Genomic DNA, 14308 nt, shown 5'->3' on the forward strand with positions numbered 1-14308 from the left:
AAATCATAATGGAGTCTGTGTGTGAGCCGGGAGTCGCTATTACAATTAAAACGGAATCTGTCACCCCATTTTTGGTCTTTAACCCCTTTCTGCCATTGGACGTACTATTCCGTCCATGTGGGTGGGCCCTAATTCCCAAGGACGGAATAGTACGTCCAGCGCGATCGGCCGTGCTCACGGGGGGAGCGTGGCCGATCGTCAGCTGCCTATCGCAGCTGACATCCGGCACTATGTGCCAGGAGCGGTCACGGACCGCCCCCGGCACATTGCGATCAAACATGCTCGCGGTGTGCCGGCGGTACAGGGAAGCATCGCGCAGGGAGGGGGCTCCCTGCGGGCTTCCCTGAGACCCCCGGAGCAACGCGATGTGATCGCGTTGCTGCGAGGGTCTCTTACCTCCTATCCCTGCAGGCCCCGGATCCAAAATGGCCGCGGGGCTGCATCCGGGTCCTGCAGGGATTACTTCCGGGGGCAGACCAGGCTCTGGTAAGCCTGCAGCACTGGAACTCAGATTGGTGATCTGACAGAGTGCTGTGCAAACTGTCAGATCAGCGATCTGTGATGTCCCCCCCTGGGACAAAGTAAAAAAAAAAAATGTCCACATGTTTAAAAAAAAGAAAAAAAAGAAAAAAAAAATCCTACATAAAGAAAAAAAATATATATTATTCCCATAAATACACTTCTTTATCTAAATTAAAAAAAAATCAAACAATAAAAGAACACATATTTAGTATCGCCGCGTCCGTAACGGCCCCACCTATAAAATTATATCACTAGTTAACCCCTTCAGTGAAAACCGTAAAAAAAAAAAAAAAAAGGCAAAAAACAACGCTTTATTCTCATACCGCCAAACAAAAAGTGGAATAACACGCGATCAAAAAGATGGATATAAATAACCATGGTACCTCTGAAAACATCATCTTGTCCTGCAAAAAACGAGCCGCCATACAGCATCAGCGAAAAAATAAAAAAGTTATAGTCCTCAGAATAAAGCGATGCAAAAATAATTATTCTTTCTATAAAATAGTTTTTATCGTATAAAAGCGCCAAAACATAAAAAAAATGATATAAATGAGGTATCGCTGTAATCGTACTGACCCGAAGAATAAAACTTTATCAATTTTACCAAACGCGGAACGGTATAAACGCCTCCCCCAAAAGAAATTCATGAATAGCTGGTTTTTGGTCATTCTGCCTCACAAAAATCGGAATAAAAAGCGATCAAAAAATCTCCCGTGCCCGAACATGTTACCAATAAAAACGTCAACTCGTCCCGCAAAAAACAAGACCTCACATGACTCTGTGGACTCAAATATGGAAAAATTATAGCTCTCAAAATGTGGAGACGCAAAAAATATTTTTTGCAATAAAAAGCGTCTTTCAGTGTGTGACGGCTGCCAATCATAAAAATCCGCTAAAAAAAATGCTATAAAAGTAAATCAAACCCCCCTTCATCACCCGCTTAGTTAGGGAAAAATTAAAAAAATGTATTTATTTCCATTTTCCCATTAGGGTTAGGGCTGGGGTTACGGCTGGGGTTAGGGCTGGGGTTAGGGCTGGGGTTAGGGCTGGGGCTAGGGCTGGGGCTAGGGCTGGGGCTGGGGCTGGGGTTAGGGTTGGGGCTAGGGTTAAGGCTACAGATAGGGTTGGGGCTAAAGTTAGGGTTAGGATTACATTTACGGTTGGGAAATAGGGTTGGGATTAGGGTTAGGGGGGTGTCTGGGTTAAAGGTGTGGTTAGGGTTACCGTTGGGATTAGGGTTAGGGGTGTGTTTGGATTAGGGTTTCAGTTATAATTGGGGGGGTTTCCACTGTTTAGGCACATCAGGGGCTCTCCAAACGCGACATGGCGTCCGATCTCAATTCCAGCCAATTCTGCATTGAAAAAGTAAAACAGTGTTCCTTCCCTTCCGAGCTCTCCCGTGCGCCAAAACAGGGGTTTACCCCAACATATGGGGTATCAGGGTACTCGGAACACATTGGAAAACAACTTTTGGGGTCCAGTTTCTCCTGTTACCCTTGGGAAAATACAAAACTGGGGGCTAAAAAATAATTTTTGGGGGAAAATTTTTATTTTTTTATTTTCACGGCTCTGCGTTATAAACTGCAGTGAAACACTTGGGGGTTCAAAGTTCTCACAACACAACTAGATAAGTTCCTTGGGGGGGTCTAGTTTCCAATATTGGGTCACTTGTGGGGGGTTTCTACTGTTTAGGTACATTAGGGGCTCTGCAAACGCAATGTGACGCCTGCAGACCAATCCATCTAAGTCTGCATTCCAAATGATGCTCCTTCCCTTCCGAGCTCTGCCATGTGCTCAAACGGTGCTTCCCCCCCACATATCAGGTATCAGCGTACTCAGGACAAATTGGACAACAATATTTAGGATCCAATTTCTCCTGTTACCCTTGGAAAAATACAGAACTGGGGGCTAAAAAATAATTTTTGTGGAAAAAAATATTTTTTGTTTGCACGGCTCTGCGTTATAAACTGTAGTGAAACACTTGGGGGTTCAAAGCTCTCACAACACATCTAGATGAGTTCCTTAGGGGGTCTACTTTCCAAAATGGTGTCATTTGTGGGGTTTTTTACTGTTTAGGTACATTAGGGGCTCTGCAAAAGCAATGTGACGCCTGCAGACCAATCCATCGAAGTCTGCATTCCAAATGGCGCTCCATCCCTTCCGAGCCCTCCCATGCGCCCAAACGGTGGTTCCCCCCCACATATGGGGTATCGGCGTACTCAGGACAAATTGGACAACAACTTTTGGGGTCCAATTTCTCCAGTTACCCTCGGGAAAATACAAAACTGGGGGCTAAAAAATAATTTTTGTGGGAAAAAATTTTTGTTTTATTTTTACGGCTCTGCATTATAAACTTCTGTGAAGCACTTGGTGGGTCAAAGTGCTCACCACACATCTAGATAAGTTCCTTAGGGGGTCTACTTTCCAAAATGGTGTCACTTGTGGGGGGGTTTCAATGTTTAGGCACATCAGTGGCTCTCCAAACGCAACATGGCGTCCCATCTCCATTCCTGTCAATTTTGCAGTGAAAAGTCAAACGGCGCTCCTTCCCTTCCGAGCTCTCCCATGCGCCCAAACAGTGGTTTACCCCCACATATGGGGTATCAGCGTACTCAGGACAAATTGTACGACAACTTTTGGGGTCCAATTTCTTCTCTTACCCTTGGGAAAATAAAAAATTGGGGGCGAAAAGATAATTTTTGTGAAAAAATATGATTTTTTATTTTTACGGTTCTGCATTATAAACTTCTGTGAAGCACTTGGTGGGTCAAAGTGCTCACCACACCTCTAGATAAGTTCCTTAGGGGGTCTACTTTCCAAAATGGTGTCACTTGTGGGGGGTTTCAATGTTTAGGCACATCAGGGGCTCTCCAAACGAAACATGGCATCCCATCTCAATTCCAGTCAATTTTGCATTGAAAAGTCAAATGGCGCTCCTTCGCTTCCGAGCTTTGTCATGCGCCCAAACAGTGGTTTACCCCCACATATGAGGTATCGGCGTACTCAGGACAAATTGTAGAACGTCTTTTGGGGTCCATTGTCTCCTGTTACCCTTGGTAAAATAAAACAAATTGGAGCTGAAGTAAATTTTGTGTGAAAAAAAGTTAAATGTTCATTTTTATTTAAACATTCCAAAAATTCCTGTGAAAAACCTGAAGGGTTAATAAACTTCTTGAATGTGGTTTTGAGCACATGTGGGGTGCAGTTTTTAGAATGGTGTCCCACTTGGGTATTTTCTATCATATAGACCCCTCAAAATGACTTCAAATGAGATGTGGTCCCCAAAAAAAAAATGGTGTTGTAAAAATGAGAAATTGCTGGTCAACTTTTAACCCTTATAACGCCCTAACAAAAAAAAATTTTGGTTACAAAATTGTGCTGATGTAAAGTAGACATGTGGGAAATGTTACTTATTAAGTATTTTGTGTGACATATCACTGTGATATAAAAATTCAAAGTTGGAAAATTGCGAAATTTTCAAAATTTTGACAAATTTCCGTTTTTTTCACAAATAAACGCAGGTAATATCAAAGAAATTTTACCACTATCATGAAGTACAATATATCACGAGAAAATGTCAGAATCACCAGGATCTGTTGAAGCGTTCCAGAGTTATAACCTCATAAAGGGACAGTGGTCAGAATTGTAAAAATTGGCCCGGTCATTAACGTGCAAACCACCCTTGGGGGTGAAGGGGATAAGCTGCGGCCACCGGCATCAAGGGCTTATCTACAGCATTCTTTAATGCGGTAGATATGCCCCCGATGTAACCTGAAAGATAAGAAAAACAGGTTATATTATACTCACCCAGGGGCGGTCCTGCTGCGGTCCGGGTCTGATGAGTGTCACAGGTCCGGGGCCTCCCATCTTCATACGATGTCATCATCATCCTTGCTTCATGTCGCGGCTCCGGCGCAGGCGTACTGATTTGTCCTGTTGAGGGCAGAGCAAAGTACTGCAGTGCGCAGGTGATGGGCCTCTCTGACCTTTCCCGGCGCCTGCGCACTGCAGTACTGCCCTCAACACGGCAGATAAAGCACCCGTGCGTGAGAGCCGAGGCAGGAAGCAAGGAAGAGGACGTCAATCGCATGAAGATGGGAGGCTCTGGACCCGGTGCGCGATGCCCATCGGACCGCCCCTGTGTGAGTATAACCTAGCTTGTTTTTCTTATCTTTCAGGTTACATAGGGGGCTTATCTACAGCATTACAGAGTGCTGTAGATAAGCCCCTGATGGCGATGGCCGCAGCTTATAGGCGAAAAATGGGGTGACAGATTCCCCTTAACCCCTTCATGACCCAGCCTATTTTGGCCTTAATGACCTTGCCGTTTTTTGCAATTCTGACCAGTGTCCCTTTATGAGGTAATAACTCAGGAACGCTTCAACGGATCCTAGCGATTCTGAGATTGTTTTTTCGTGACATATTGGGCTTCATGTTAGTGGTAAATTTAGGTCGATAATTTTTGAGTTTATTTGTGAAAAAAACGGAAATGTGGCAAAAAATTTGAAAATTTCGCAATTTTCACATTTTGAATTTTTATTCTGTTAAACCAGAGAGTTATGTGACACAAAATAGTTAATAAATAACGTTTCCCACATGTCTACTTTACATCAGCTCAATTTTGGAAACAATTTTTTTTTTTGCTAGGAAGTTACAAGGGTCAAAATTTGACCAGTGATTTCTCATTTTTACAACAAAATTTACAAAACCATTTTTTTTAGGGACCACCTCACATTTGAAGTCATTTTGAGGGTTCTATATGGCTGAAAATACCCAAAAGTGACACCATTCTAAAAACTGCACCCCTCAAGGTGCTCAAAACCACATTCAAGAAGTTTATTAACCCTTCAGGTGTTTCACAGCAGCAGAAGCAACATGGAAGTAAAAAATGAACATTTAACTTTTTAGTCACAAAAATGATCTTTTAGCAACAATTTTTTTATTTTCCCAAGGGTAAAAGGAGAAACTGGACCAGGGACGTTGTTGTCCAATTTGTCCTGAGTACGCTGATACCTCATATGTGGGGGTAAACCACTGTTTGGGCGCACGGCAGGGCTCGGAAGGGAAGGAGCGCCATTTGACTTTTTTAATGAAAAATTGGCTCCAATCTTTAGCGGACACCATGTCGCGTTTGGAGAGCCCCCGTGTGCCTAAACATTGGAGCTCCCCCACAAGTGACCACATTTTGGAAACTAGACCCCCCAAGGAACTTATCTAGAAGCATAGTGAGCACTTTAAACCCCCAGGTGCTTCACAAATTGATCCGTAAAAATGAAAAAGTACTTTTTTTTCACAAAAAAATTATTTTAGCCTCAATTTTTTCATTTTCACATGGGCAACAGGATAAAATGGATCCTAAATTTTGTTGGGCAATTTCTCCTGAGTACACCAATACCTCACATGTGGGGGTAAACCACTGTTTGGGCACATGGTAAGGCTCGGAAGGGAAGGAGCGCCATTTGACTTTTTGAATGGAAAATTATCTCCATCGTTAGCGGACACCATGTCGCGTTTGGAAAGCTCCTGTGTGCCTAAACATTGGAGCTCCTCCACAAGTGACCCCATTTTGGAAACTAGACCCCCCAAGAAACTCATCCAGAGGCATAGTGAGCACTTTAAACCCCCAGGTGCTTCACAAATTGATCCGCAAAAATGAAAAAGTACTTTTTTTTCACACAAAATTTCTTTTAGCCTCAATTCTTTCATTTTCACATGGGCAACAGGATAAAATGGATCCTAAAATTTGTTGGGCAATTTCTCCTGAGTATGCCGATACCTCATATGTGGGGGTAAACCACTGTTTGGGTGCACGGCAAGGCTCGGAAGGGGAGGCGTGCCATTTGACTTTTTGAATGGAAAATTAGCTCCAATCGTTAGCAGACACCATGTCGCGTTTGGAGAGCCCCTGTGTGCCTAAACATTGGAGCTCCCCTACAAGTGACCCCATTTTGGAAACTAGACCCCCCAAGAAACTTATCTAGATGCATAGTGAGCACTTATAACCCCCAGGTGCTTCACAGAAGTTTATAACGCAGAGCCGTGAAAATAAAAAAATAATTTTTCTTTCCTCAAAAATGATTTTTAGCCCAGAATTTTTTATTTTCCCAAGGGTAATAGGAGAAATTGGACCCCAAATGTTTTTGTCCAGTTTGTTCTGAGTACGATGATACCCCATATGTGGGGGTAAACCACTGTTTGGGCGCACGGCAGGGCTCGGAAGGGAAGGCACGCCATTTGGCTTTTTGAATGGAAAATTAGCTCCAATCATTAGCGGACACCATGTCGCGTTTGGAGAGCCCCTGTGTGCCTAAACATTGGAGCTCCCGCACAAGTGACCCCATTTTGGAAACTAGACCTCCCAAGGAACTAATCTAGATGTGTGGTGAGCACTTTGAACCCCCAAGTGCTTCACAGAAGTTTATAACGCAGAGCCATGAAAATAAAAAATAATTTTTCTTTTCTCAAAAATGATTTTTTAGCCCACAATTTTTTATTTTCCCAAGGGTAACAGGAGAAATTGGACCCCAAAAGTTGTTGTCCAGTTTCTCCTGAGTACGCTGATACCCCATATGTGGGGGTAAACCACTGTTTTGGCACACGTCAGGGTTCGGAAGGGAAGTAGTGACGTTTTGAAATGCAGACTTTGATGGAATGCTCTGCGGGCGTCAGGTTGCGTTTGCAGAGCCCCTGATGTGCCTAAACAGTAGGAACTCCCCACAATTGACTCCATTTTGGAAACTAGACCCCCAAGGGAACTTATCTAGATGTGTAGTGAGCACTTTGAACCCCCAAGTGCTTCACAGAAGTTTATAACGCAGAGCCGTGAAAATAAAAAATGTGTTTCCTTTCCTCAAAAATATTTTTTTAGCCCAGAATTTTTTTATTTTTGCAAGAGTAACAGGAGAAATTGGACCCCAAAAGTTGTTGTCCAGTTTCTCCTGAGTACGCTGATACCCCATATGTGGGGGTAAACCACTGTTTTGGCACACGTCGGGGTTCGGAAGGGAAGTAGTGACGTTTTGAAATGCAGACTTTGATGGAATGCTCTGCGGGCGTCAGGTTGCGTTTGCAGAGCCCCTGATATGCCTAAACAGTAGAAACCCCCCACAAGTGACCCCATTTTGGAAACTAGACCCCCCAAGGAACTTATCTAGATGTGTGGTGAGCACGTTCAACCCCCAAGTGCTTCACAGAAGTTTACAACGCAGAGCCGTGAAAATAAAAAATCATTTTTCTTTCCTCAAAAAAGATGTTTTAGCAAGCAATTTTTTATTTTCACAAGGGTAACAGGAGAATTTGGACCCCAATATTTGTTGCCCAGTTTGTTGTGAGTACGCTGATACCCCATATGTGGGGGTAAACCACTGTTTTGGCACACGTCGGGGTTCGGAAGGGAAGTAGTGACGTTTTGAAATGCAGACTTTGATGGAATGCTCTGCGGGCGTCAGGTTGCGTTTGCAGAGCCCCTGATATGCCTAAACAGTAGAAACCCCCCACAAGTGACCCCATTTTGGAAACTAGACCCCCCAAGGAACTTATCTAGATGTGTGGTGAGCACGTTCAACCCCCAAGTGCTTCACAGAAGTTTACAACGCAGAGCCGTGAAAATAAAAAATCATTTTTCTTTCCTCAAAAAAGATGTTTTAGCAAGCAATTTTTTATTTTCACAAGGGTAACAGGAGAATTTGGACCCCAATATTTGTTGCCCAGTTTGTTGTGAGTACGCTGATACCCCATATGTGGGGGTAAACCACTGTTTGGGCACACGTCAGGGCTCGGAAGGGAAGTAGTGACATTTGAAATGCAGACTTTGATGGAATGGTCTGCGGGCGTCACATTGCATTTGCAGAGCCCCTGATGTACCTAAACAGTAGAAACACCCCACAAGTGACCCCATTTTGGAAACTAGACCCCCGAAGGAACTTATCTAGATGTGTGGTGAGCACTTTCAACCCCCAAGTGCTTCACAGAAGTTTATAACGCAGAGCCGTGAAAATAAAAAATAATTGTTCTTTCCTCAAAAATTATGTTTTAGCAAGTAATTTTTTATTTTTGCAAGGGTAACAGGAGAAATTAGACCCCAGCAGTTGTTGCCCAGTTTGTCCTGAGTACGCTGGTACCCCAAATGTGGGGGTAAACCACTGTTTGGGCGCACGTCGGGGCTTGGAAGGGCGGGAGCACCATTTGACTTTTTGAACGCAAGATTGGCTGGAATCAATGGTGGCGCCATGTTGCGTTTGGAGACCCCTGATGTGCCTAAACAGTGGAAACCCCTCAATTCTAACTTCAACACTAACCCCAACACACCCCTAATCCTAATCCCAACTGTAGCCATAACCCTAATCACAACCTTAACCCCAACACACCCCTAACCACAACCCTAACCGCAACACACCCGTAACCCTAATTCCAACCCTAATCCTAACCCTAATCCCAACCGTAACCCTAATCCCAACCCTAACCACAACTGTAACCCCAACACACCCCTAACCCTATCCGTAACCCTAACCACAAGCCTAATCTTAACCCTATTTCAAACCCTAGCCCTAATTCCAACCCTAACTCTAATTCCAACCCTAACCCTAAGGCTATGTGCCCACGTTGCGGATTCGTGTGAGATTTTTCCTCATGATTTTTGAAAAATCTGCAGGTAAAAGGCACTGCGTTTTACCTGCGGATTTACAGCAGATTTCCAGTGTTTTTTTGTGCAGATTTCACCTGCGGATTCCTATTGAGGAACAGGTGTAAAACGCTGCGGAATCCGCACAAAGAATTGACATGCTGCGGAAAATACAACGCAGCGTTTCTGCACGGAATTTTCCGCACCATGGGCACAGCGGATTTGGTTTTCCTTAGGTGTACATGGTACTGTAAACCTGATGGAAAACTGCTTCGAATTCGCAGCGGCCAATCCGCTGCGGATCCGCGGCCAATCCGCTGCGGATCCGCGGCCAATCCGCTGCGGATCCGCTGCGGATCCGCGGCCGATCCGCTGCGGATCCGCTGCCGATCCGCTGCGGATCCGCTGCGGATCCGCTGCCGATCCGCTGCCGATCCGCTGCGGATCCGCGGCCGATCCGCTGCGGATCCGCGGCCGATCCGCTGCGGATCCGCGGCCGATCCGCTGCGGATCCGCGGCCGATCCGCTGCGGATCCGCGGCCGATCCGCTGCGGATCCGCAGCCGATCCGCTGCGGATCCGCGGCCGATCCGCTGCGGATCCGCGGCCGATCCGCTCTGTGTGCACATGCCATAACCCTACCCCTAACCCTAACCCTACCCGTAACCCTAACCCTACCCCTAACCCTACCCCTAGTTCTAACCCTAGTTCTAACCCTAACCCTAGTGGAAAAAGAAAAAAAAATATTTTCTTTATTTTATTATTGTCCCTACCTATGGGGGTGATAAAGGGGGGGGTTTATTTATTATTTTTTTATTTTGATCGCTGTGATAGAACCTACCACAGCGATCAAAATGTACCTCTAATGAATCTGCCGGCCGGCGGGCGCACTGAGCATGCGCCCGCCATTTTGGAAGATGGCGGCGCCCATGATGGAGGCGGACGGGGACCGGGAGCCTCGGTAAGTATAAGGGGGGGGAGATCGGGGCACGGGGGGGGCGTCGGAGCACGGGGGGGTGACATAGGAGCAGGGGGGGAGCGGGCAGGAGGACGGGGGAGCGGACAGCAGGACGGGGGAGCCGGCAGGCGGACGGAGGGGACCGGACCCTATAACGGAGCACTGGGGGGGCGATCGGTGGGGTGGGGGGGGGTCACATTAGTGTTTCCAGCCATGGCCGATGATATTGCAGCATCGGCCATGGCTGGATTGTAATATTTCACCTGTTTTTTAGGTGAAATATTACAAATCGCTCTGATTGGCAGTTTCACTTTCAACAGCCAATCAGAGCGATCGTAGCCACGGGGGGGTGAAGCCACCCCCCCTGGGCTGAAGTACCACTCCCCCTCTCCCTGCAGATCGGGTAAAATAGGAGTTAACCCCTTCACCCGATCTGCAGGGACGCGATCATTCCATGACGCCACATAGGCGTCATGGGTCGGATTGGCACGGGTTTTCATGACGCCTATGTGGCGTCATGGGTCGGGAAGGGGTTAAAGGTACCTTCACACGAAACGACTTTGTAACGATATCGCTAGCGATCCGTGACGTTGCAGCGTCCTGGCTAGCGATATCGTTTAGTTTGACACGCAGCAGCGATCAGGATCCTGCTGTGATGTCGCTGAATAAAGTTCAGAACTTTATTTGGTCGTCCGATCGCCATGTATCGTTGTGTTTGACAGCAAAAGCAACGATACCAGCGATATTTTACACTGGTAACCAGGGTAAACATAGGGTTACTAAGCGCAGGGCCGCGCTTAGTAACCCGATGTTTACCCTGGTTACCAGTGTAAAATGTAAAAAAAACAAACAGTACATACTTACATTCACATCCCCCGGCGTCTGCTTCCCACACTGACTGAGCGCCGCAAAGTGAAAGTGAAAGCACAGCACAGCGGTGACGTCACCGCTGTGCCCTGCTACTGCCGGCGCTCAGTCAGTCAGTCAGTGCAGGAAGCGGACGCCGGGGGACGCGAATGTAAGTATGTACTGTTTTTTTTTTTTACATTTTACGCTGGTAACCAGGATAAACATCGGGTTACTAAGCGCGGCCCTGTGCTTAGCAACCCGATGTTTACCCTGGTTACCCGGGGGCCTCGGCATCGTTGGTCGCTGGAGAGCGGTCTGTGTGACAGCTCTCCAGCGATCAAACAGCGACGCTGCAGCGATCGGCATCGTTGTCGCTATCGCTGCAGCGTCGTTTCGTGTGAAGGTACCTTAAGTCTATGGAGCGTCAGACTTACATCTAATTATATAGTAATAGTGACTTCTGGCTCACACATTAAGCCAAGTGCGATCCAACAAGTCAAAATAACCGCCAAAGAAGTTACCATATTTACACGACTTGTACATTTACACAGGTTAAGACAATAAAATGTTTTGTGATAATATTTTTATATGTGGAAATTACTTATCAAAACCAGAGCCATGAAGTCTGTATGTCTGTGTGTTGTCACCGATGACTTTATTAATGATTGGTACATACTTTGGGACTGTCTCCTCCAGATGCATCCGCTTGTTGGTCTGTTGCAGCTTTCGCATATTCCGCTACCAGCTTTAGCTCTGATGCAATGTTATGTATGAAATGTAAACCTGAAGATCCAGCCCCTCGAGGACTAGCAGGACAGGAATTGGGAACACTAAAAATGGAAAAGGTTTTATTAACAAAAGATACTTTTGAACAGAAGAACAGTCAAAGCTTCATATCAATAGCTTAACTTTACAAGGTCATCCGGGCAATTATAGTCTTATGTAGTATGAACTATGACGTAAAAAAGTGAACATATACAGCGAGTGAAATAAGTATTAAACATGTCACATATTTTCTAAGTAAATATTTTTCTAAAGGTGCTATTACATGAAATTCTCATGAAATGTTGTAACAACCCATTCAATCCACACAGGCAAAGAAATCAAACCATAGATTTCCATAAATTAAGTTATGTGTAATAATAAGAAATTACATAGGCAAAAAAAGTATTGAACACATGAAGAAAGAGAGGTGCATAAAAGCCATGGAAAGTCATAAGACCAGCTGAAGTCTATCAATAATTAGAAAGCAATCCTGCAATTTAGCAAAAAATAATATCAGCTGGTTCAACTGATGGCCTATAAAAAGTGTCACACAAGAAACATCTCATGATGGGTAAAACCAGGGAGCTGTTTCAAGACCTTTGAAACCTTAATGTTGCAAAATATACTGATGGCATTGGTTAACCCCTTAGTGACAGAGCCAATTTGGTACTTAATGACCGAGCCAATTTTTACAATTCTGACCACTGTCACTTTATGAGGTTATAACTCTGTAACGCTTTAATGGATCCCACGGATTCTGAGTTTGTTTTTTCGTGACATATTGTACTTCATGATAGTGGTAAAATTTATTCGATATTACTTGCGATTATTTATGAAAAAAATGGAAATATGGCGAAAATTTTTAAAATTTTGCAATTTTCAAACTTTGTATTTTTATGCCCTTAAATCAGAGAGAATGTCACACAAAATAGTTAATAAGTAACATTTCCCACATGTCTACTTTACATCAGCACAATTTTGGAACCAAAATTTGTTTTTGTTAGGGAGTTATAAGGGTTAAAAGTTGACCAGCAATTTCTCATTTTTACAACACCATTTTTTTTTAGGGACCACATCACCTTTGAAGTGATTTTGAGGGGTCTATATGATAGAAAATAACCAAGTGTGACACCATTCTAAAAACTGCACCCCTCAAGGTGCTCAAAACCACATTCAAGAAGTTTATTAACTCTTTACGTGCTTCACAGGAACTGAAACAATGTGGAAGGAAAAAACGGACATTTAACTTTTTTTGCAAACATTTTAATTCAGAACCATTTTTTTTATTTTCACAAGTGTAAAAACAGAAATTTAACCATAAATTTTGTTGTGCAATTTCTCCTGAATACACCGATACCCCATATGTGGGGGTAAACCACTGTTTGGGCGCACCGCAGAGCTTGGAAGAGAAGGATTACTTTTTCAATGTAGAATTGGCTGGAATTGAGATCGGACACCATGTCGCGTTTGGAGAGCCCCTGATGTGCCTAAACAGTAGAAACCCCCCACAAATGACCCCATTTTGGAAACTAGACCCCCAGGGAACTTATCTAGATGTGTGGTGAGCACTTTAAACCCCCAAGTGCTTCACAGAAATTTATAACGTAGAGCCGTGAAAATAAAAAATCTTTTTTTTCTCCTCAAAAATGATTATTTAGCCTGCGATTTTTTTTCTCAAGGGCAACAGGAGACATTGGACCCCAAAATCTGTTGACCAGTTTGTCCTGAGTACGCTGATATCCCATATGTTGGGGGGGAGGGGCACTGTTTGGGCACCCATCAGGGCTCGGAAGGGAAGGAGCGCCGCTTGGAATGCAGACTTTGATGGGATGGTCTGCGGGCGTCATGTTGCATTTGCAGAGCTCCTGATGTACCTAAACAATAGAAACCCCCCACAAGTGACCCCATTTTGGAAACTAGACCACCCAAAGAGCTTATCTAGATGTGTGGTGAGCACTATGAACCCCCAACTGCTTCACAGAAGTTTATAATGTAGAGCCATGAAAATAAAAAAAAAACATTTTTTCCACAAAAATGATCTTTTCATCCCCAAATTTTGACTTTCACAAGGGTAACAGGAGAAATTGGATGCCAAAATTTATTGTGCAATTTATGCTGAGTAGGCTGATACCCCATATGTGGGGGTAAACCACTATTTGGGCGCATGGCAGAGCTCGGAAGGGAAGGAGCGCCGTTTTGGAATGCAGACTTTGATAGAATGGTCTGCGGGCGTTATGTTGCGTTTGCAGAGCGCCTGATGTACCTAAACAGTAGACACCCCCCACAAGTGACCTCATTTTGGAAACTAGAACCCCCAAGGAACTTATCTAGATGTGTGGTGAGAACTTTGAATGCCCAAGTGCTTCACAGAAGTTTATAATGCAGAGTTGTGAAAATAAAAAAATATTTTTTTTTCCACAAAAAAAGATTTTTTAGCCCCCAAGTTTTTATTTTCACAAGGTTAACAGGAGAAATTGGACCCCAAAAGTTGTTGTCCAATTTATCCTGAGTACGCTGATGCCCCATATGTGGGGGTAAACCACTGTTTGGGCGCACGGCAGAGCTCAGAAGGGAGGGAGCACCATTTGACTTTTT

At 44.6% G+C, this 14308-nt stretch overlaps 1 protein-coding gene across 1 annotated transcript in view; it reads right to left on the reverse strand.

Moving 5' to 3' along the window:
* FOXK1 (forkhead box K1) overlaps positions 1-14308 on the reverse strand; it is a 115243-nt gene that overhangs the window by 57368 nt on the left and 43567 nt on the right. The window contains exon 3 of the mRNA XM_077275339.1: positions 11625-11778. Coding sequence (XP_077131454.1) covers positions 11625-11778 — 154 coding nt within the window. The remainder of the gene's footprint in view (positions 1-11624; positions 11779-14308) is intronic.

Source organism: Ranitomeya variabilis, chromosome 7 (assembly GCF_051348905.1).
Source record: "Ranitomeya variabilis isolate aRanVar5 chromosome 7, aRanVar5.hap1, whole genome shotgun sequence".
In the NCBI taxonomy this organism is placed as follows: Eukaryota; Metazoa; Chordata; class Amphibia; order Anura; family Dendrobatidae; genus Ranitomeya; species Ranitomeya variabilis.